The sequence below is a fragment of the Nuphar pumila genome, chromosome 4, assembly GCF_984573655.1.
Source record: "Nuphar pumila chromosome 4, dmNupPumi1.hap1.1, whole genome shotgun sequence".
In the NCBI taxonomy this organism is placed as follows: Eukaryota; Viridiplantae; Streptophyta; class Magnoliopsida; order Nymphaeales; family Nymphaeaceae; genus Nuphar; species Nuphar pumila.
In genome coordinates this window covers 25827233-25848860 of record NC_143252.1, presented here as the reverse complement: position 1 = coordinate 25848860, position 21628 = coordinate 25827233, and the positions used below count along the sequence as shown (strand labels likewise).

The following is a 21628-nucleotide window of genomic DNA, read 5'->3' as shown; positions in this document are numbered from 1 at the left end:
CTCCTTTTCTTCCCTACCAACTTGGCTTTTGGAAATCAAGAATGAAAAAGACAACTTTCATCCATTCTATGAAAAAAAAATACCCATGATTGTACTCATTTTTTTCTTTTCATTTTCTTTTAGTGATGAACCTGCTTAAGAATGGGGTCACCTAATCGCCCTCACTACTAGATAGTAAATCTTGGGTGAGTGCACCAACGGGACCAACAGGGGGCTTCCCTGTCTGGTTGGAGTGGCTAGTGCACGTCACCTTGTGTTGGGGGCATTGCAAGTTCAAAAAAAAAAATCTTAAGTGTCCTATCCCACAAAGAACAACCCATCAGGCAAGCCACCAATGTCATCCTGTGATGAAATGGTCTTGAGCAAGAACTGCCCCGACCAAACCCAGGGGATGGAGCCTTGGCTGCTATGTCACAAGGACATGGCAAAAAGGACACAGGATACATCATTTTTATGTATTTTCCATAAAGAGCAATATAGAAGCAGACAGACACAAGGGTAAGTTTGAGTGTCCCTGTGACACGGGATGGTCAAGGTTTCATTCTCACATACATTTGCCCCTATGTGACATAACTTATGCTCCTTTTTTTTCTACAGAGAAAACCGGGATTAGGCAAACCCCTACCAGTTATACAACCATTCCATTGGGATTCGAACGTCCCAACACAAGGTGACTTGCACCCACTGCTGCAACCATTGGTCCATAGTTTATGCTCTTTGCTCGTGCCGTGATTCCTTGGGTGCAAGGTGTGTACCACAGGTTTAGACTATACGGCAGGCTTAGCCAGACTAGGTTTCTGATCTTGAGGGTGTTCCTCATGAAAAAAAGAGCCGACCTAATCACGTGGGCAACCAGGGCAGGTTGCCGCATGAATAAATTCCTTTAAATCTCAGTAAATTACTCTAATAAAAAAGAGCTGAAAGAGAAGGAAATAAGGCTCAGAATCTCTTTTAAAAAAAATGCTTTGTACTGGAATAATTCAGTTTTTACAGGAAATTTTCATCCCCTGCACAATCCAGGCCTCTCCTGAGTTTCACACGCTGCCACTCTTGAAGCAGCAGTCAAACTAAAGAACCCAACTTCACTAGTACTCTTCCTTGGACACAACAACTGGGATTGTTTACAGTAAGCAATGGCTCCCTGTATTGAACTCTCAACATCAGAATTGACACTGCTGCTCCTCTTCAGCAAATGCAAACCATTAAACCCGTTTGAATCCGGACTTGAGGAAGACGACGATAATGACTTAGTTCCAGAGCTTGACAATGCCTTAATGGCACCTGAAAAAGACTTTCTGTGCCCAGTATCTTCAATTACTGAAGCCTTGCTGCTCTCCCTGTATATATGCCCAAATGGGTTTTTCTTACCCACCTTGGTATACCTGTTCTTCAAGCAATCCTTCAACTTTTCTACAGAATTCTCAGTATGCAAGAGTTCTTCCTTCCTAGACTTTGCATTGTTTTTCACTGCAGTGGTGCATGAGCCATCAGAACACCCAGACTTGCCAAAGAGAGATCTAAAGTAGGCCCTTGAAGCTTTCAGTTTTGAGCCCAAAGATAACTGTTTGACCAGCTTCAGTCTCTTAGACCATGCCTTCTTGCCAGCAGCAGCAGAAGAAGAATTGTCATCAGTTCCATTGAGGCTGCCAACAGGGTTCATGGAGCATTCATAAAAATACTCATCTGGGTTCAACTCCCCACTGACTTGGCAAGATTCAGAAGGGGTCACATTGCATGACTCAAATGGGGTGGCCTCCTGAGAAGAGAGTGGGGAGGTCTTGTCCTCATTGCAGGCATGCAGGATTTTTTGGACCATTTGGATCCTTGGTGGGAGATGGAGGGGGAGTAGGTTTCCCTTGTAAAAGAGCTCATCAGCAGGTGAGGTAAGTGAGTCCTTCTCTTGGAGAGACATGTTGAATTCAAATTCTGGGGAGGAGCGGATGGAATAACAGAGGAAGGTGGTGGAGTTGACATCCATGTCTATGTAATCTTCATCAGTGGAGGAAGTGTTCAGGTCACAAGGGATCAGGGGCTTTGAATGTGACACCCTGCTGGAGGGATGCATTGGGTGTAGGTGGACACTGTGTTTATTTCTGGTAGGTGTGAGGGAAGAAGATGGGAGAGGCATCCTTTAAAGAAGAGATGATGCCAAGAAACCAAGAAATTGTGGTGAAGAGAGTAATTCCAAATGGGTGTCTGAAAAGTTTATAAAAAAAATGAAAAATGTGATGATGTCCCACCTTATTCATGTGTTCCATATCCTTACATCTATTTTTCGGGAATACTTAATATACAAGTGGGTAGCATTGGTAACTCATGATTTCCAAGAAATAAAAAATTTGTGGGGGATTGTGAAGAGTAATTCCAAATACGTGTCTGAAAAGTTATGGGAAAAAAATATTCTAGTGAAATAATGATGGCCCACCTTATTCATGTGTCACATGTCCCTCATCTATTTTTTATGAATGCAAGTGTGTAGTATTGGTAACTCATGATTTCTGGATTCTTCAGCCTGACTTTAGTTCACGTTTTGTGCGAGAGAGAGAGAGAGAGAGAGAGAGAGAGAGAGAACGCAGAAAAGCAAATCACAATGCAGACGAATAAGAAAGCAGAGGAGGAAATTTTGATTAGATGAAGCTTGGCAGGATCTCTGAAGTTCACAACTGAAGGGTGCAGTAGCTGATATAAGACTAACAGAAGAGTAGAGGACTCAAGAAATGCTCGTCACATTTCTTTGTCACGAAGCAGTGGGACATTTACACCTGCACGCTTCCCACAGGGCTAGACAATCAATACAGCTATAGGAGTATCATCAAATGTGAGGAAAGAAACAAATTAATATTAAAGAACACCCAGTAATGTTTTTTTTTTTATGATGAGAAACCCTCGCCGGAGGACGGAAAACCCCGGGTGGGGTCCCATGACCATGCTGCCTTACGAGACACACCTCTGAAAGCTACGGATACACCCTAGTATTGTTACAAGATCAAACTAGGAAGGAAACCACTGCTTATAAGAGGGGCCCTTCTTGGAATGGCTAAAAGAAATCTTATTCAATTTGCCTAAAAAGGGAAAAAACCACTATCCAATAAATAAAATGATTATAAATATCATAAGATTAACCATAACTCTACTTTTGCAAGTTTTGAGACTTCACTTGGGAGAATGGAGTATTTAGAATATTTTCTTTTAACGAAAGTTTTTTTTATTATTTAAGTTGGGTACCCAACCAAAATAAAAGAGCCATCCATCACCACCAGGCGCTAAATGATTTGATAGTTTTTCCTTTGTTGAAGAAAATTTAAAAAAAAAAAAAAGATGCATTGTGCCATGCGTATCTATTTCTTTTATGCAAGTCAAATTTTATTATGAAAAGAAAATTTTCCAAAGCTCAAAACATGGTTGTTTGTGCTACAACTCATTCCCATATAGACCATCATTGTCAATCTTTGACCACAGCGAGTGGGGTGCCTTTGTTAGCCCCTGAATGTCCTTTACGATTCAAAAAATTCTCCCATATTCTAATTTTCCATTACGAAATAAGAAACAGATCTAAAATCATGTCTTTCACGGAGGTTCAGCATTTTGTTGTACTTTGGGTCAGATGTGGCCATTAACATGAACCAAAGCTTTCAAAATCCGACCCGACTCTGGACTCAGAATACGGCTAGTGTATCACCCCACCAACACATTTGAAGTTGATAGCCATGTGAGTCCACCGAAATTCAGGCACCAACTTGCATGGAAGTAGCGACTGTACCTTGAGGGCACATTTGCGTCCCACCTGAATGATTTTGTCCGGGATGCAAAAGTCAGAACCCCTACTATCCAACTTTGGGGGAAAAAAATGTACCTGCAGATGCATTTTGTCCCTGAAATGCGACATAACACTTCTGATAGCGTGTTGGGATCGGTCGCCCTCATATCGGCCGACGTCGGCCCCTGAAAGGTGGAATCTGTCCAAGCCTGTAGGGAATGGCTATTTGACATCTGCTAGTCCCTAGTTTATTTTTTGCAGTTATATTGAGAAATTGCAATGTCCATTCACCGTGCATGATCCTGGTTTTACGTAAACAGAAAAAGCATCCGACATATCCTTGTGGGTAACAATGCAGGAATCCATGCAGAACCCAAAAAGGTTGTTCTCAGAAGAAAGTAAACAGCATAACCCAGAATAACGGGATCTCTGCCTTGATGCTTTCTTTATACTTTCCTCTGATTTCTACTATATACTCAAAAGGCCCATTATAACTTTTAATATTTCCCCAGACAAGGAGGAAATGGTTTTCGCGAGTGGCATAATCACCGATGGGACAAACCATTGTTGTCAGTATCAGGCTGAATCGCCAGATACGTATCAGACACTAAAATGAATACGGAACAGGCCCGAATCAACTAATTTTCAAAAAAATAATTTAAAATACTTATTTAATATTTTTTTGACACATGTCATTCTCAGATTAAAAGTTGGGCGATACAGATAGATTCAGCTCGGAATCGGTGTCACCCATTCACATGAATCGTTTGGAAATCGATTCAGGGCCCAAGACGATACTGACAACATTGGGACAAACCCATGAAATGATTGCATAAGGGAAATCTGAGTTTGTTTGAGTTCGTCGTTTTGGGAAGTTAAAAGCCCATATTGCAGATTGTCTTATTTGAGGTCTTTTCAGTCAAACTGTATTACAGGTGACCATAAATAAGATGAACTAATGAGTTGATGGATGTCACATCTTGAGGGCCTTGAAGAGCATGGCCCCAGAAACTAAACGCATTTTGTTCCTCTGGTAGCGGTAAATAACAGCAGTGACAAGTCGGATGGACTTCTTCATCCATGTAGGCAATTCAAGAGAAGAAAGATGTTAATAAAGATTGAATTCCCCATTGAGAAGCTGAAGGTCACTTTCATCTGCTTTTATTTTAAATATCTCTGGATACTAATGGCAGTGAGTTAAACACCCCACTTGCACCTGCTTTGTATTAAATGGAAACAGGGGAGCAATGCAGAAATGATGGTGCTTCTCTCAATCAAAAAGACCGTCATCTCCCCTCCTTTATTTGAAAGCCAAGCAAGTGGGGACCTTTTCTCAGCAACTTAAGTGGCCATCCCACCTGGGAGAAAGCACTGACATTGAGAACTCCCTGGAAAGATCCATGTACTAAGCAAGATGTTGGTGCATCAGTGAAACTTTTACTCCAAAGCTGCTGCGCATTAGTAAAACTTTATCTGAATAAATGGAAGTACTGTTTTCTATGCATGGTATCATGACTGTCAGACCAAAACAAGCAAGCGGGAATGATGTGCATAATAAATTCATACCTTTTTCACTGAGCACTAATTACATTATCTTAACGAGTATAATCATCATTTCTGTCATTAATCCATATCAGATACATAAAAAAAGAACTATATTATCATAATTTATCAAAATATCTTTTCAAATAGTTTAACCAATTAAATAGAACTTTGACAAAGAAAAGATTGCAAATTGTTGCTTGTGAAGTTCAAATCGGTTATCAGTATTTCTAAGTGGATCTACAATTAGCATGGCTACACTGTGTGAAGGGCTGAATATAAAAGGCGGTTGACAATTCCAATAATAATCCAGATAAAACCAATTGCAGAAGAAGAAAGCACAAAAACTTTTTGAACAGACAGATATACAGGCAAAGTTATACATATACACAAGTACTTACAGCCTCATAAAGAATGGATGGGGCAGAATTATTTGTACAATCATTACAATAGATGCAAACAAATCAGTTTTTATGATTTTTTCACTCCTACCTTACATAAAAATTCTAAACAGGGCTTTCCTGGAACTTAGTCCCAAGAATGGCTACATTATGAAAGATAAGGATACACTACTCCTTAGTATAAGAGTTGAGAGACCCTTGCGTGCATGAATCAAGCTGTGTTTATTTACCCACAGAAGCCTCACCAGATTCGAGTTCCTGCTCAAGTTCATCAAACTCCCAACCTCCTATTTCCTCAGTTGAATAGTCTCTACCAATCTTTCCAAATTCTGACTCCAACTTGGTTAGTTCTGCTTCAGAATCTACGGTTTGATCATGGTCAGATGTCACAGTTCCAGACACGGGGGCATCTTCCTTTTGAGCATGTGGAACCTCAATTTGTTGTTGGTTGGCGTGAGACAGACTCTCTGATTCTCCAGCAGATGATATTACTCCCTTCTTTGGGGAGGCTCTATCAGATTCTAAAGTAGGCCTCTGGAAGGACTCAAACTCCTGTCTTATTTGTTCAAGCGCATCAAAAGCTTCTCTAACTTCAGAATCATCTTGCCTAATTCAGAAATAAAATATGTCTACCTTAACAAGACAGCATGAGGCACACCATAGATGACCATACATAGATGAATAGATAGAAAGATGTGCACATGTAAAATTATGACAGAATACCATGCTGGGACTTTGAAAATTCAATGTAAAGATCACCTGAGAGGGTTTCCATGTCGAGAATAGAAGTGTTCTTTCATGTTGTCCACTACACTGAAAGTAGTTAAGATCTGATACGACACAAGATTTATATCAAATCAAAGCCAATTGCAAGAAAAATAACATCAATAAATGGGCTCCAGAGCCCTTGCTCAAATTTATGCCAAGTGGAGCAGTGTCACAATAAGGTTCAGTTTGATGGCTCATTACTGAAGAAACTAACAGAAGCCTAAATAAATACTTTTAGGTATCGAATATCATACAGAACCATAGAAGCTGTTCCATGGAATAACAATACGTATTATCTGAATCACTTCTTGATTCTACCAACAGTACCAGTTCTAAACAGTCACAGGACATCATCACAGTTCATTATTGAAATCTTTCAATCATAAATATCAACAATAATTTTGAAGTTCACCAGCTATTGACAGCATGCTGATTCTTGAGATTGTTCAAGAATATAATATTTAGCTTTCCTGGAAGGATAGTAGCATCGAATGCAGGATGTGCTTCATGACAAACAATCAATTGCCAGTGAAGTCAAGGAAATCAAATCAGCTCCCCAAGTAACACAACAGAAACAGTACCTTTCTTGAAATTATATGCATAGAATGTCTAGGCATGGGGATAACAGATTTTCTTTGACGCAGCACAAGATTTGTGCATGCTGCAGAGATGTTTAGTACATAAACAAAACCAAACTTATTGTAGCAAGAAGTACATGATCAAAAGATCATAGCAGAAATCAGGGGTGCTCACGAGCCGAGCTCAGGCTTAAAAAGCTCAGCTCGAATTGAGCCTAGCTTGAAAAGTTGTGTACAAACTCTGCTCGAGTTCGAGCTTGAGCCTGGCTCAGCTCGGCTCGGCTCGAGCCGGATTTGAATCCAAGACCTCACGTATACACGGTATACACAGTTACCCACTTAGCTAAATGCAGGTTTTATGATTTTAAGCCAACAAAAATAATACATATCCTAAAATTAGTCGTCATATGACAATTAGACGAGCTTAATCAAGCTTGAATGCCTGATCAAGCTCGGTTCGTTTACTTACTCGGATGAGTCTGAGTCAGGTTTAAACGAGCCGAGCTCGAGCTAGCTTGGTTCGTTGTGCAGCCCTAGCAGCAATGAAGACTGAAGTTACAGAATAGGAAATGATCACTGAAAGGGCATGTGCAATAAGGGCCGAGGAAGAATAAAGTGCAGTTATTAGTTTATTTACAGTAATAAACAAAAGGTATTCTAGTAACCTTTTGTAATTACATAAGGTCCTTATGATAAATAAGCAATTCAAGTATCAATGTTTAAAAGCACATTACAGATTTAAACAAATTCATAAATAACGAATATGAAAAATATTCACCACTAATATGGTAGAAGAACCAAGAATGCATAAAGGATGTCACCTTTGCCTCAAAATCCAAATAGTCAGCTTCCAGTTTTTTCCTCTGTTCTGATATCTCTAGACTTCCAGCATCACTATTTGATGTTCCGGCAAGCCTGCTAAAGGAAACCAAAAGAAAAATGAGTCAAACAAACCAATAAAAAAAAACATCCCAGCTACAATATAGACATAGCAAAGACTAAGAAACAGGGCCACAAGGAGTCTAATTCCATTCAAATTCATATATTACCAACCCAATCAGGCAGCTAATCACCCATCTTCAACACAATAATAAAAACAACAATAGTAATCACAATAGTGTTGATGACAATGATGAAGATGAGGCTCACAACGATACTAATGAGTAATGACTGTGAAGAATGAAATAAGATAGTGGCCAGGACAAACTTAGTACAAGTATGCCTGAATAATAACTTGGGACTTTTAAGTCGGTTTGTCCAAACCTTCTTGAGATAATCCTTACCAGAAAACACCAACCTCAGACTTGGTTCCTGCTAAATTGTCACGAATATATGGCAGTGGATACATGCATGACTGATTTTAACTATGTTCCTTTAGGAACAATCCACAGGGATAAGAATATTAGAGCATCAATGGATGATCCTTGCCAGTAAGCTACTAAATTGGTTCAGGTCCCACATCAATTTATCAAAGTCTACCCTTCACACCAAATTCAAATCAGTATGAGATTTACTAAATTTAGGTGACAACCTATTGCTGAATTTGTTCAAGTCGTCAATACATCCCCGTATACCATGGATTTCACGCTTCAGCTCTTCCTGTACAGTACGTCATTGAAATAATTAACAATTTAACAACTATTAATAAACAAACCAGTATGATATACTTGAGAATACTAAATTAACATCATAAAACTGGAATAAAAATTTATTTGAATACCTTGTACTCATATAGGTACTTGGTGACCAACCTGAGAAAGTGTTTCATAGATTTCTCCAATTCATCACTTCAACCATGTAAAGAAGAAAAGCTTTAAGTTAATAAAAAGATAAGGAGAAAACTGACTGATAAAACAAAAAGAAAAAATCACAAAAAAACAATCACAATATGTAAATTAGTTGATGATGCTATAGGATGAGGAAAGTTCGGTTTGGTCACCGACTTCGTTGATTTCTCTTTCTGTGAAGTATATGATGACTGGAGAAGCCAGGTATCTTTCAGGAAATTGATCCATGTTTGGACAACATTTGCTTCCGTCTTACATGCAGCTACAGATCTTGAAAATTCATCTTCCTGACAAAATTAGGCCAAGCAATGAAAAAAATGATCTTTTCTTTTTTCCCATGAATAAGGAGATATTACCTAATGGAAATCTGTATAGCTATGCATGGTGATAAATATCGCGATATTTACGAAAATCTCGAGAAAAAAATGCAAGAAAAACTGCAAAAGTTCTAAACGGCTAAATCTCGCGAGATTTACAAATTCTCGTGAGATTTTTTTTTTTGACAATTTCTCGCAAAAATATCATGATTTATTAAATTTCGTGATATATCGCCAACATTTTTGTATCACTTTTATTGTTTCTTTTTTTTGCTTTCCATGGTTCTTTCAAAACGCAAAAAACGGTGACTAGGGTAATGTATTGAAAGTTTGAAACCCTACCGAGTCTCTGAGCTTCTCAGCGAGGGGCGACTGCAACCGGCGATTGTGAGCGGATAGCTGAAAACCAGTCTCTCTCTCTCTCTCTCTCTCTCTCTCTCTCTCTCTCTCTCTCTCTCTCTCTCTCTCTCTCTCTCTCCACTGATTCACTTAGTCACCGGTTCCGACGACCGGTGACTCAACGATGGTGAGTGAGAGATTGAGGGAGAGGGGTTTCGCTCATGCAAAAGGGGACTCATCGAATGTTTTTTTTTGTTTGCCGCAGAGTCCTGCAAAAGAGGGTTTTACAGATCGAGGGATTTCGATCACCGGCATCAATGATTTCAAGTTTTTGGCGATGCATTTAGCAAATTTTCCGGTAATTAGAGCATGCAAAATGTTTTGTTTGATGTTCTATTTTGACGCATTCTGTTAAATGTTTTGATGTGTGACTCGTTTGAATGGTTGCTTACAGTAGGGATAGCACTAGCAACGGTGGCAACCACAGCTGCCCTTGCTCCTGCAATGACTCCCTCTTCACATTCAAAAACTAAAGCCATCAAACGTTCAGTAAAATGAAATCCTTAGAAAAAATGTAAAATGGCTTATAAAGCCATAAAAAAATGTTTAGGCATCTCTTTGCCCTTTTCTTGTTTAGAAATCTCCCCTAAAACTAACAGAAAAAACTAGTAGCTTCTGCAAAACAAGCAAATGTGGAAAATGGTATAGTGGGAATGATGCAATGACATTCATAAGTAGGCTGAACATCTTCAAAACCAAAAGGAAAGGAAGAAAACAAAGCATCAAAATTGTTAATGTCGGTTGCCCGTTTTTATGGATATAAGACCCTCAATTGATGAAAGATCAATAATAATATATGGCTCCCTCGTAATGATAATCAAGATTCATCTCCTTAAGGTAAGAAAAAAAATTTACCATGTCCACAGCATTTTGCCATGGCCACCTTTTGATCCAGAGGCCCCAAACTGTTGATCTCTAGTGGAGAAGAAACCACATTACGAGCAGAAGATTGATTCACCAGCCATTGTTTGTCACAAGATTGATTGAGAACAAGAACCAACTTAGAAGCAGGGGGTAGTAAAGAAAGGGAGGAGTGATCAGGGGAGCACAGATTGTGTGTTGTGGGATGAAGGGTGGAGGGTGTGCAATTTATAATGACAAGAAGGAAAGACCAACGGCTGAGATTTCTTCGAGTTTGTGAAAAAGAAATCTGGGGGTCGGCTCCCAGCCACTCGTTTTCCTTAGTTGCGGGTAAAAAGGCCCCAGTTAAAAACTATATATTTTATGATTTTATGGCATTCCTGCCTCTGAAATATGGTAAATCCTTTATAAGAAATGGTAAGAGCAAGGGGTTGTTTTAATATTGAGAATTTCTGCAGCATTGTTATTTTAATTTAATATTATTGAATTCATCATTAGGCACTTATTTTTAAGCCGTTTGGGTGCCCCTCCTAAATTTAGCCTATAATTAGTTTTATATTTATTCATATCATTTATTTTATTTTTACCATTCTATGTAAGAAAAAAGATGGGGAGACCTAAAGATGCATTATGGAACCATGTTAAGCTACAATCAGATGGTCGATTAAGTTGCAACTATTGTAATGTAGAATTTAATGGGGGAATAACACAATTTAAGTATCATCTTGCGGGCATACCAAATAAAGATGTTGCATGTGGGCGCGTAACGTCAGATGTGAAACATTTAGCATTAGCTTCAATTCATGAATTATAGTCCAAGCTATCAAGGAAAAAATCAAAACTCACAAGATATTTTTCTCCTAGTGAAAGCAGTTTAGATTCTACTTTAAGAATTTCTTCTACTTCTCCAACTGTAGGTATGGATCAACAAAACACCATAAATGCTTTTACAAAGAAAGAGAAAGAACATGCAGATATGTATTCAGCGAAATATATTGTCATGAACAATTTGCCTTTTAGGTTAGTTAAAATGATGCATTTAAGAAGATGGTTAATGCCATTGCAAATTGTGGACTTAGTTATATCTCTTCAAGTAGTAAAACAATTAAAACAAAATGACTTCAAAACCTAAAAAAAAAAGTTGTAACATTTATTGATGAGGTAAAAAATTCAGTCAATATCAGGATGCGCTTTAATGTCAGATATGTGGGCAGATAAGAAAAATCGTTCACATATAAATATTTTGGCCTCATGCCCTTAAGGCACAATATTTTTTAAATCTAAATATGCTAAAGGGCCAAAAACTGGTGAATATATCAGCTAATATTGAAGAAATTGGATCAGACAAAATAGTTCAATTTGTAACAGATAATGGATTAAATTACTTGAAAGCAAAGGTTGCAATTGAGGTAAGATACCCTCATATTTTTACATCATCTTGTATTGCACACTATATTGATTTAATGCTTGAAGATTGTGATGGATTGTCTAATTTTTCTCATACATTATTAGATGGAAAAAGGATTACAAGCTTCATGTACAAATCTCAATCAATTTTGCAACTTATAAGAAATTATACAAATAATAGAGAGATACAAAGGCTTGGGGCTACTCGTTTTGCAACTAATTTTTTATGTTTGCAATTTATATTGAAAATACAAGATAAGTTGAGGCTTTTGGTTCCTTCTTATTAATAGAGAAATTTAGAAAAAGTTAAGAAAGAAGGAAAAGATGTTCCTGATATTATATAAGGAGAGGAGTTTTGAGAAAATGGAAGAGAAATAGTAGCAACAATAGAACCACTTACAAAATTTTTGAGGATGGTAGATGGGGATGGTTCTACTATAAGTTACTTGTATGAAGGCATAAATCATGTTAAAGAAGAAATAAAAAGTTTTTATAAATGCCAAGTAGATAAGTATCTATAAATATGAGACATCATTGATGGTAGACGGGAGGTCAACTTGAGAAGTGACTTATATGTTGTTGTTGAGTATTTAAATCCACAACTTTTTATATTGGTCTTGTGAAGATGAACAGTGAAATCATGAAAGGATTGAAGAAAATGATGAAAAAGATTATTGATAAGAAAGATAAAAAGGATGAGCTTGCATCAGAATTGACTTATTATCATTCAAAAGATCCAAAGTTCTTTAATGAGATTACAATATCTCTTCTCCGTACTGCACATCTATGTCAGTTTTAATTTTGATTTGCATTTTGTAATTTTTTTTGTTTTAGAATATATTATCAATTTTTCATTATTTGCTTTTGTTTTCATTAGAGATATGGTGGGAAATGAGTGGAGCAAATGTCTCTATTTTGCAAAATATAGCAACTAAAATACTTAGTCCACCATGCAGTGCATCTGCATATGAAAGAAATTAGAATGCATTTGAAGTGGTACATACCAAAAAGAGAAACCATCTTGAACTAACTCTTACTGATTTTGTTTATGTGCGTATAAACATGCACATGCAGAAGACTTCAATTGGAAAAGAAGCAAAAGATTTTCGACCTATTGTATATGACGACATTGATGTATTTACATATGGCTCAATTGAAGAAGATGAAACAGAAGATGAGGAAGAGGAGGATGAAAGCATTGATAGCCAAGTAATTGATGAAGACACTTGGATTCCACTTTTGATTTCTTAGTTAATAGAAAGTGAATAATCTTTTTGTATAAACTTGAATCGTTATGATGTTTGTTTTCTCATGAACTTATGATCATTTTCTTTTTGTTTTTGATACTTAATGTATAATGATTTAGTTGATGCTTGATACTTATTTCAATGGAAGTACATTTGATGCACATGCTTGATACTTATTTGATGTTTGATGCTTCTTAGATATGGTTAGTGGGATTGAAAATAATTTTATAATTTTTTTCATGTAAAATTAAATTAGTTTATTTTATTCAAAATTTTAAATTGTTTAGATTTTTTGAGAATTTATTTGATTTTTTAATATTTTTCCCGAGAATTTTGCCAAAAAAATCAAGAAATATTCAAAAAGTTGAAAATCTCCCAAGAAATTCACTGCCAAGAATTTGCCGTTTTAAACTTTTGTCACAATGTACCTATGTCAGATAGGTAGGAGTATGGGATAAGATTGCTAAAAAAGTATGGGTACAGGGGTACAACTATACATGCATGCATTCATAAATACATATGTACATGTATAGATGCATGTACCTATGAATGTGTGTATGTAGTATGTATGCATGCATGCATGTATATAATGGATGAAAAGAAATACTTTATGCAACTTAAAAAAGGGATTAAAACTAATCCCACATAATAGGTATAGGTCTGGCTGCATCAAGTTGGGTCCAAAAGTGGTTGACATACCCGTGAAGTACCACTGCCGGTATTGACACAAATCAACATGGGCTGACACCCTTCCAGAAGTACCCATGCTACATATCTGTGTACATATTAACAAGTAACTGCATAAAAGATCTTGTATGGAACCTTTGTTTTCAAGTGTGCAACAATTTGATCGTTTGCTTCATAAAATTGTTCTTTCGTCTCCCAAGCATTGCGCAGTTGTGCAAGAGCAGCTGTCAAAGAGATATTCACCTACACTTGAATAATCATAACGGGTTAATTAGTTGCTGATGTTGCATAACAATTATATGAGATCAAATGTCAGCCAAACATGATAAGACACTCTAGAGAAGGGGACATGAGTACAAGTGATGGAACCAAATCTAAGTCAGTCCCTGCTCCATACCTAGAAAGGTCTCCAGTGTTAGTTGCAATTGAGAGAGAGAGAGAGTATAGAAAAGATATTCCTCTTTGAGGTTTTGTTTTCTCATTAAAAACCATGAACAGATGCATTTGACTTTATAGAGACCCCCATTATGAGGACTTTCATATGCCAGTGGACCTAACAGGGGGTGCTCCCCACTTCAGGATCCCTTAGGCCAAGGAGGCTTGACAGATCATCAAGTATTATATCAAAGGAATTCAATAGCACTTCATGATCCATGGATATATTACAAGACCAGGCTGAACTTTAGCTCCAACACCCATTGGATCATGACATTGCACATGGACTGCCATGATCTGTGTAATTGCATGCATGACTGTTGCTGCAGACACAAAGGCAGGACCACACCAAGCCATGTATCTATCCATGTGTTCCCACATGTGGGTGTGTGCATGTGTATGTGGGGATAAGGATGGGCACACACCATTCAACAAATGTAACGAATTCCATGTAATGAATATGCATTTGGGGTGGTGCAGAATTCACATGTTTATATATATATATATATATATATATATATATATATATATAATAGGTAATGCTCTCTAGGGGAGTTTTGGTCTTGTTATTTTCATGTAAATAGTGACTGTCAACTAGGTGTTAGAATCACGATTAAGGGGTATTTTTGGCATTTCCCATTTATGTATTTTGTTGTAATATGGTTCATACCAAAGGGTATTATTGTATTTTCTACATGTAATCTCAAGATGATATATATACAAGAGGGACATCCCAGCTAGGGCACAACCTCCAATTCATCTCCAATCTTTTTCCCTTCTCTCTTTTCTTTGTGTAATGGGTCGTGCAGGCCGAGGGACACTGCAGCTTTCAGATGGTACCAGAGCAGGCCGAGGCGAACAACATCAGGTCGTGATTCATATTCTTTTCTTCTTCTTTCCCATTCTAATCTGAATCTGGTCACGCTGACCCAGATCTCATTGTTTTCCTATTTCTTTTCTCAAAACCAAATCTGGTCACGTCAGACCAGATTCTTCCCCATCGTTTTCTTATTCCTTTTCTCTAAACCCAATCTGGTCACGTCAGACCAGATTCTTCTTTTTCTTTCCTCTTATCATTTAACGTCAAATCAGATCTGATCACATAAGATCAAATCTGTTCTTTCTTATCCTCGATTCCTTCTCATTCATTTCAGTTTTTTTTACATCAAATCTGGTCAAGTCAGACCAGATCTTGGTTGTGTCAATCTCGATATATCAAATCTGATCACATCATATCAGATCTTGATTCCTTCTTATATATTTTAAATTCGAACTCGTTCAATTTCGTTTTAAATCTGGAGTTTTATTATACATTGTTTGCTTCAGATCTGATCAAACCATCATCTCAACGTGAAAAATCCCTCTCCTTTTTACATTTTTCTTTAAACCCAACAAAAGATTTTGACCCAACAAGACCTTGTCTCGAGTTTGGCCAAGATCAAGTAGTCATTAGACTACACGCACCTTTCTGAATCCACAGGTAAAAAAAAAAAACTTGTGTTAACAGTATCGATTTTTGAGTTCTGATTTCATTCTTCGTGTTTATATTCTGAATTTATTTTTCAGTTTGGGTCATTATCTTACCTCATTTCCAATGTCTACTTCTCATTCTCTCACTTCCTCATTTCTCAACCAACTTATCCCTGAAAAGTTGGATGGAATTAATTTCATAATCTGGAAAAAGTAGATTATTCCATTCATCTCCAGTCATGACTTGATGGGACACCTTCATGGATCCACAACTGCCCCCTTAGAATTTGTGCCCTTTACCAAGGAAAAATCAAAGAAAAAGGAAAAGAAGATAGCAAAAGATGGTGATTTCGATCAAATTGTCTACATCAAGAATAATGATTAAATCGCTTGGTTAAAAAATGATCAAATGGTTGTGGCCTATATCATGGCCACACTTTCCAGACAAGTTCTTTTGCATACTCCAACAGTAGTAACAGTAAGAGAACTTTAGGAAGTTCTTCACAGATGGTATGAGCAGATTGTCACTCCTAAGGTATACCACCTCAAGTCTGAATTTGGATCATTGAAGAAAAGAAACAACAGTGTAGCAAAATTTCTCGATCGTGTGAAATATATCATGGATCAATTCGTAGCTATAGGGAGTCTTATGACAAATGAAACTATATGCAGCCAGACACTTCGTGGATTGGGTGATGAGTATAATATGTTTAAAGCGATGTATATGGGTCTCGAGAAAAGAGGTAACTTTGACAAGCTTAGGTCTATTTAACAAGCTTAGGTCTATGTTACTTGAGTTTGAATCAAATTTTGGTATCCCATCAAAGAAAGAAGACTCTCATTCCAATCATGAGGTGATGATGGCTGCCACCTCAAATCGTGACCGGGGAAGAGGCCGAAATCAGCATGATAATAGAAATTCAGGGATTCTTCCTAATCCTCATACTTCCAACACAAATGAATATCGACAAAATATAATATGTCAGATGTGTGGAAAGTGGGGACATTCGTGCTCAAATTGCTATTGGAGATATGTCCCAATGTATCGTCTTCCCACAGTTACTTACCCAGCTCATTTTCGTCAGTTTGCTCCACAGGCCAGCGATATGAGAGGCGGAAGAGGCCCACGACTAGCATCCTCCAATGCGTTCACAGGGTCTGGATCTTCTTCTTCTCCATGTCATAATCAGGATATGGACTCCTTGAGTACCTTTTTTTCTCAGTTTGGCAAGCATGGCATTGGAAATCATCATAGTTTATCTTGGTCAGCAGGAGCTTATCAGCAGCCCACGATTCCTATGAGCTCACCATAGTTCACCATGATACAGGTGAAGTAGGTAAACTCAGAAATTTGGTTCCTTATCACAGTAATGGGAGAATAGTCACTGGTGATGGAAAAGCACATTCCATTACCCACATTGGAACCCCCACTATTCACTCTCCATGGTCCTTTTCATCTTCCAAATACCTTTCTTGTTCCTAATATTAAGCGTAACTTTGTTTCTGTCTCCCAACTTACTGATCAATCTAACTCTTATGTTTCTTTCTCTTCTTCTTTCGTCTCTGTAAAGGACATTCACACAAAGTGAAATCTCGTTAAAAGAAAGATATACAGAGGGTTGTTCACCCTCAATGAAGCTCCTGTCGATCGTCCTCAAATTCTCGTGTCGGATGAAGTTATCTTCAATAATGATGTCTTACTGTGTCACAAGTGATTGGGTCACTATAATTGAACATTTCTTAAAATTTTGTGTAATAAAGGGCTTATTCATTTAAAGAATAAGCCCAATGTTCATTCCATGTCATGTGTTCAGTGTCGAGTCTGTAAGAGCCATTTGCTCGCGTTTGGTGTGTCTAATAAAAGAGCTTCATTTTCCCTTGATTTAATACATTATGATGTTTGGAGTCCTGCACCCGTGATGTCCTTGTCTAAATCTCATTTTTTATGTAATTTTCGTGGAGGACTTTTCTCGTTATACTTGGATTCATTTTTTGAAATCCAAAGACCAAGTATTATATGTTTTTCAAAAGTTTAAAACACTTATCAAAAATCAATTTCCCTGCAAAATATTGTGTTTTCATAGTGATGGTGGTGGTGAATGTGTCTGTGGCCTTTTCTAATTACCTGGCCAATCATAGAAGCAAACGTGAGTTATCTTGCCAACTAACTTCTCAGCAGAATAAGGTGGCTGAGAGAAAACACTAGCACATTTCCGAAACAGCACTCACTCTTATAAAGAAGTCTAAAATCCAGCTAAGTCTATGGATTGATCCCTTTCATACAGCTGCTCTTTTAATTAACCGCATGACTCTTATTAAGACTGTATATGTTCATATGGGTCCAGATATGGACCTGTATCTTTGTATACCCATCTCGGGTCTGGACTGAAGGATCACAGACCCGATCCAATATGTACTTAATATATATGAAGGAATGTAGGGAACAATTATCATTCAAGAATCGTGATACCCTATTGTCGCCTCTCTCTCCTCTCGTCCTCTCTCGTCTTCTACAGCACAGCCGACTGAAGAACAATGAAGATTCACGCCTGGCAATACAGCTACAGCCTTTGCGCTTAGAGTCACTCAGTGTGTTCTCCATCATCACTCCCACTTTCGCAGATCCAGACCGGCCTCGTACCAGGTACGCCAACGATATTGCTGATCTAACATGGTATCAAAGCAAGGTTGAGGTCCATCGATCAGGTCGGGCTTTTTTTTCTTCCTTCCTTTGATTCTAAACCTGTTTCTTCTCCTCCTCTTTCTGAAAATCGATTTGATCGTATTGAATATAAAATTTTTCTTTCTCGTTTAATCATCTTGTCTCTCCTCAGTGACTTTTTAAATCTGATCGTGTCGGATCAGATTTCCCCTTTTTACTTAATCACCCTATTTCTTATATCATCCCCTCTCTTTTCCCTAATGTTGGATCTGATCATTTCAGATCAGATCTTAGCGTTTCAAGACAGATCAATTTAGATCTGGTTAGGTTACGACAAATCAGGTTTCCTTCCAGGTGTGTGACTCTTATTTTCACATCCCAATCTTCTAAATCTCGTTCATTCTCCTATTCGTCTCTTAAATTTCAGATCTGATAATTTCACGTCAGATTAGAACAAATCATTCCTACATTTTTTTTTCTGCTTGCACATGTGTGACTCCTAAAGTTAAATAGTTTATTTCTGTATCAACTAAATTTTTTATCAGATCCGAAATTGCTCAAATCAAGTTTTCGCAAATTATTTCTGACCGACTGTAACCAGACTATCCGTGTGCAAAAAAAAAGAAAAAGTACCAAACACTGATTGGTTTGCTGCACGGCTGGACAAAGACTTCGCTGTTGTTTATTATGGTTTCCTTGGATTCCTTTTATTGAGTCAATCCATGTTTATCATTTCTCATGGATTCCCCTTTACTCCCATCCAGGTTTTTTGGTCAACTCATTTCTGAGAAATTGAATAACTCGAATTACTTGACCTGGAAGAAGCAAATTTTGCCTTTTATTCGTAGTTTGGATCTCTCTAGATACCTCGATGGAGCGATTCATGCACCACCAGAGTTTGTCTTGCAGGAAGAGCGAGACGAGAAAGGGGAGGTTTCTAATAAACTAGTTCGCAATCCAGAGTTTGCAACATGGAAAAGGAAAGATCAGGCGATGGTAACTTACATTACCTCTATACTCTCTCAAGAGGTATTAGTGGCCATTCCTGATGAATGTTCAGCTGGTGAACTGTGGCAGATACTAGCACAAACCTATTCACATATTTCAGATGTTAGGATTCTGCATTTAAAGAGTTTCAGCTCTTGAAGAAAGAGAACTTATCGGTTACAGAATACATGAACAAAGTCAAGCGCATCACAGATCAATTAGCCATGGTGGATTGTATAATTCCTGACAAAGAGAAAGCTCAACAGGCGCTGAATGGTCTTGGATCTGACTATCATATGTGAAAGTTTTCTCCAGAATCAACGATCAGGAAACTGTAGAGAAGAAAAGAGAATGGGGCTGCAACTATTCACGATTTTCCCTTATGTGAAAATAGTGATCTCTACCTTTTTAATTTATAAAACAAAACCTAATACAGGTATTTACAAGTATGCCCTAATATTGGCTGGGCATGTTACACAAAGGTAGTTTGGATCCTGATCCGGATCCGGATCCAGATCCAAACTTAAATACAAATACAATACAAATGCACGATAGCTGCCCTGTCTAACAGTCCCCCTCAAGTTGTGCATGATTTTGAATCATGGACAACTTGCTCTTTAGGAACCAAAAACGACACTTTGTGAGTCCCTTAGTGAACAAATCAACCACTTGGTCTTCTGTTCTAACATAATGGGGCTCAATCTCTTTTTCCTCAATCTTCTGCCTGATAAAATGTTGATCAATCTCAATGTGTTTGGTTTTGCTGTGATGAATAGGATTAAGAGATATTTGAATAGCACTTTGGTTGTCACAAAGGAGGAAGCAACTAGCAATCGGTTCCTTTAATTCTGTTAACAAATGTCTAGTCCATGTTACTTCTGCCGTAGCAGCAGCCATCGCTCTGTATTCGGCTTCCGTGCTAGATCTAGCCACTGCCTTTTGTTTTCTACTACAGGAAACAAGATTGGCACCAATGAAAACCCCGTATCCTGAAACTGACTTTCGATCATCAGGATCTCCGGCCCCGTCTGCATCTGAATAAGCAATGATGTCATGAGCAATACTTATGGTTCTGCTTTTAGTGTACAAAAGTCCATCACCAACAGTACTCTTCAAGTATCTCAGTATCCTTTTTACTGCATCCATGTGTCCCGTTCTTGGCTCATGCATGAATTGAGAAACTTGATTGACTGAATATGTGATATCAGGCCTGGTAAACGTGAGATATTAAAGCATTCCCACTAAACTCCGATATTTGGTGGAATCATGATACAAGTCTCCGTCTTGCGTACTTAATTTCTGGTTAAGCACACTAGGAGTAGCAAGAGGTTTGCAATCCTTCATTCCAGCCTTTTCTAACAGATCGAGAGTGTATTTATGTTGGGTCAAAGTAAGCTTATTTTCTTGATTATCCACTTCTACTCCAAGAAAGTACCGAAGATTTCCAAGGTCCTTCATTTTGAATCTTTGGCTCAGAAGATTTTTAGTCTCTTGAACATGGTTCTCACTACTTCCTGTAATAATTATATCATCGACATATATCAATAAGAAGGTAGTAGACTCCTTACTTCGATGAATAAAAAGAGAATGATCCAATTGCGATCGATAAAAACCATGTCTTTGAATTTCTAGGGAGAAACTCTCAAACCAAGATCGAGACGCTTGTTTCAAGCCATAGAGGGCTCGATTTAATCTGCAGACGTACTCCTTTGAATCTCTTTCTGTGTACCCTGGCGGTTGTTCCATGTATACTTCTTCCTTCAAATCCCCATGAAGAAAAGCATTCTTTACATCTAGCTGGCTTATTCTCCAACCATAATCTACAGCCAATGACAGAACAATGCGAATTGTGCCCATTTTCACGACTGGACTAAAGGTTTCATCATAATCTTGTCCAAATTCTTGGGTGAATCACTTTGCTACGAGACGAGCTTTGTATTGCTCAACACTCCCATCCGGTTTGTATTTGATCTTGTAAACCCATCGCGATCCAACAACATTCTTACCTGAAGGTCGAGGGACAACTGTCCATGTTTGACATTGGTATAAAACTTCCATCTCTTCACTCATGGCCTGAATCCATTTCTTGGAGTTAATAGCTTGATGAAAATGTCTAGGCTCGGTCTCTTTTTCAATCTGAGACAAAAATAACTGAAAATCCATGGTGAAATTTTCATAACTAACCCACCTTTCAATAGGATGCCGAGCTCTTTCTGATCGTCTGATCGGGAATGCTACGGTATTCGGAATTAGAGAAGTAGGGGGGTCATTGGGTAAATAAGACGTAAGAGCTCCTTGTTCAATATTATTTGGGGTCAAAAGG

General features: G+C 37.9%; 2 protein-coding genes across 3 annotated transcripts in view; both read right to left on the bottom strand.

Moving 5' to 3' along the window:
• Positions 1 to 949: 949 nt before the first annotated feature.
• Positions 950 to 2098, bottom strand: LOC149839698 (putative membrane-associated kinase regulator 4). Its single transcript, XM_090004202.1, has one exon. The coding sequence runs from the start codon at positions 2063 to 2065 to the stop codon at positions 1001 to 1003; it is 1065 nt and encodes a 354-aa protein (XP_089860328.1). The 5' UTR covers positions 2066 to 2098; the 3' UTR covers positions 950 to 1000.
• A 3549-nt stretch (positions 2099 to 5647) lies between these two features.
• LOC149839697 (uncharacterized) overlaps positions 5648 to 21628 on the bottom strand; it is a 120004-nt gene continuing 104023 nt past the window's right edge. Inside the window, exons 12-18 of one of the 2 annotated variants that reach the window (XM_090002753.1) lie at positions 13887 to 13994; positions 8990 to 9120; positions 8767 to 8833; positions 8578 to 8645; positions 7868 to 7964; positions 6460 to 6530; positions 5648 to 6307 (exon numbers count right to left, since the gene is read on the bottom strand). In XM_090002753.1, coding sequence (XP_089858879.1) covers positions 5923 to 6307; positions 6460 to 6530; positions 7868 to 7964; positions 8578 to 8645; positions 8767 to 8833; positions 8990 to 9120; positions 13887 to 13994 — 927 coding nt within the window. In that variant the 3' untranslated portion in view covers positions 5648 to 5922. The remainder of the gene's footprint in view (positions 6308 to 6459; positions 6531 to 7867; positions 7965 to 8577; positions 8646 to 8766; positions 8834 to 8989; positions 9121 to 13886; positions 13995 to 21628) is intronic. The other variant, XM_090002754.1, reaches the window with a different exon arrangement.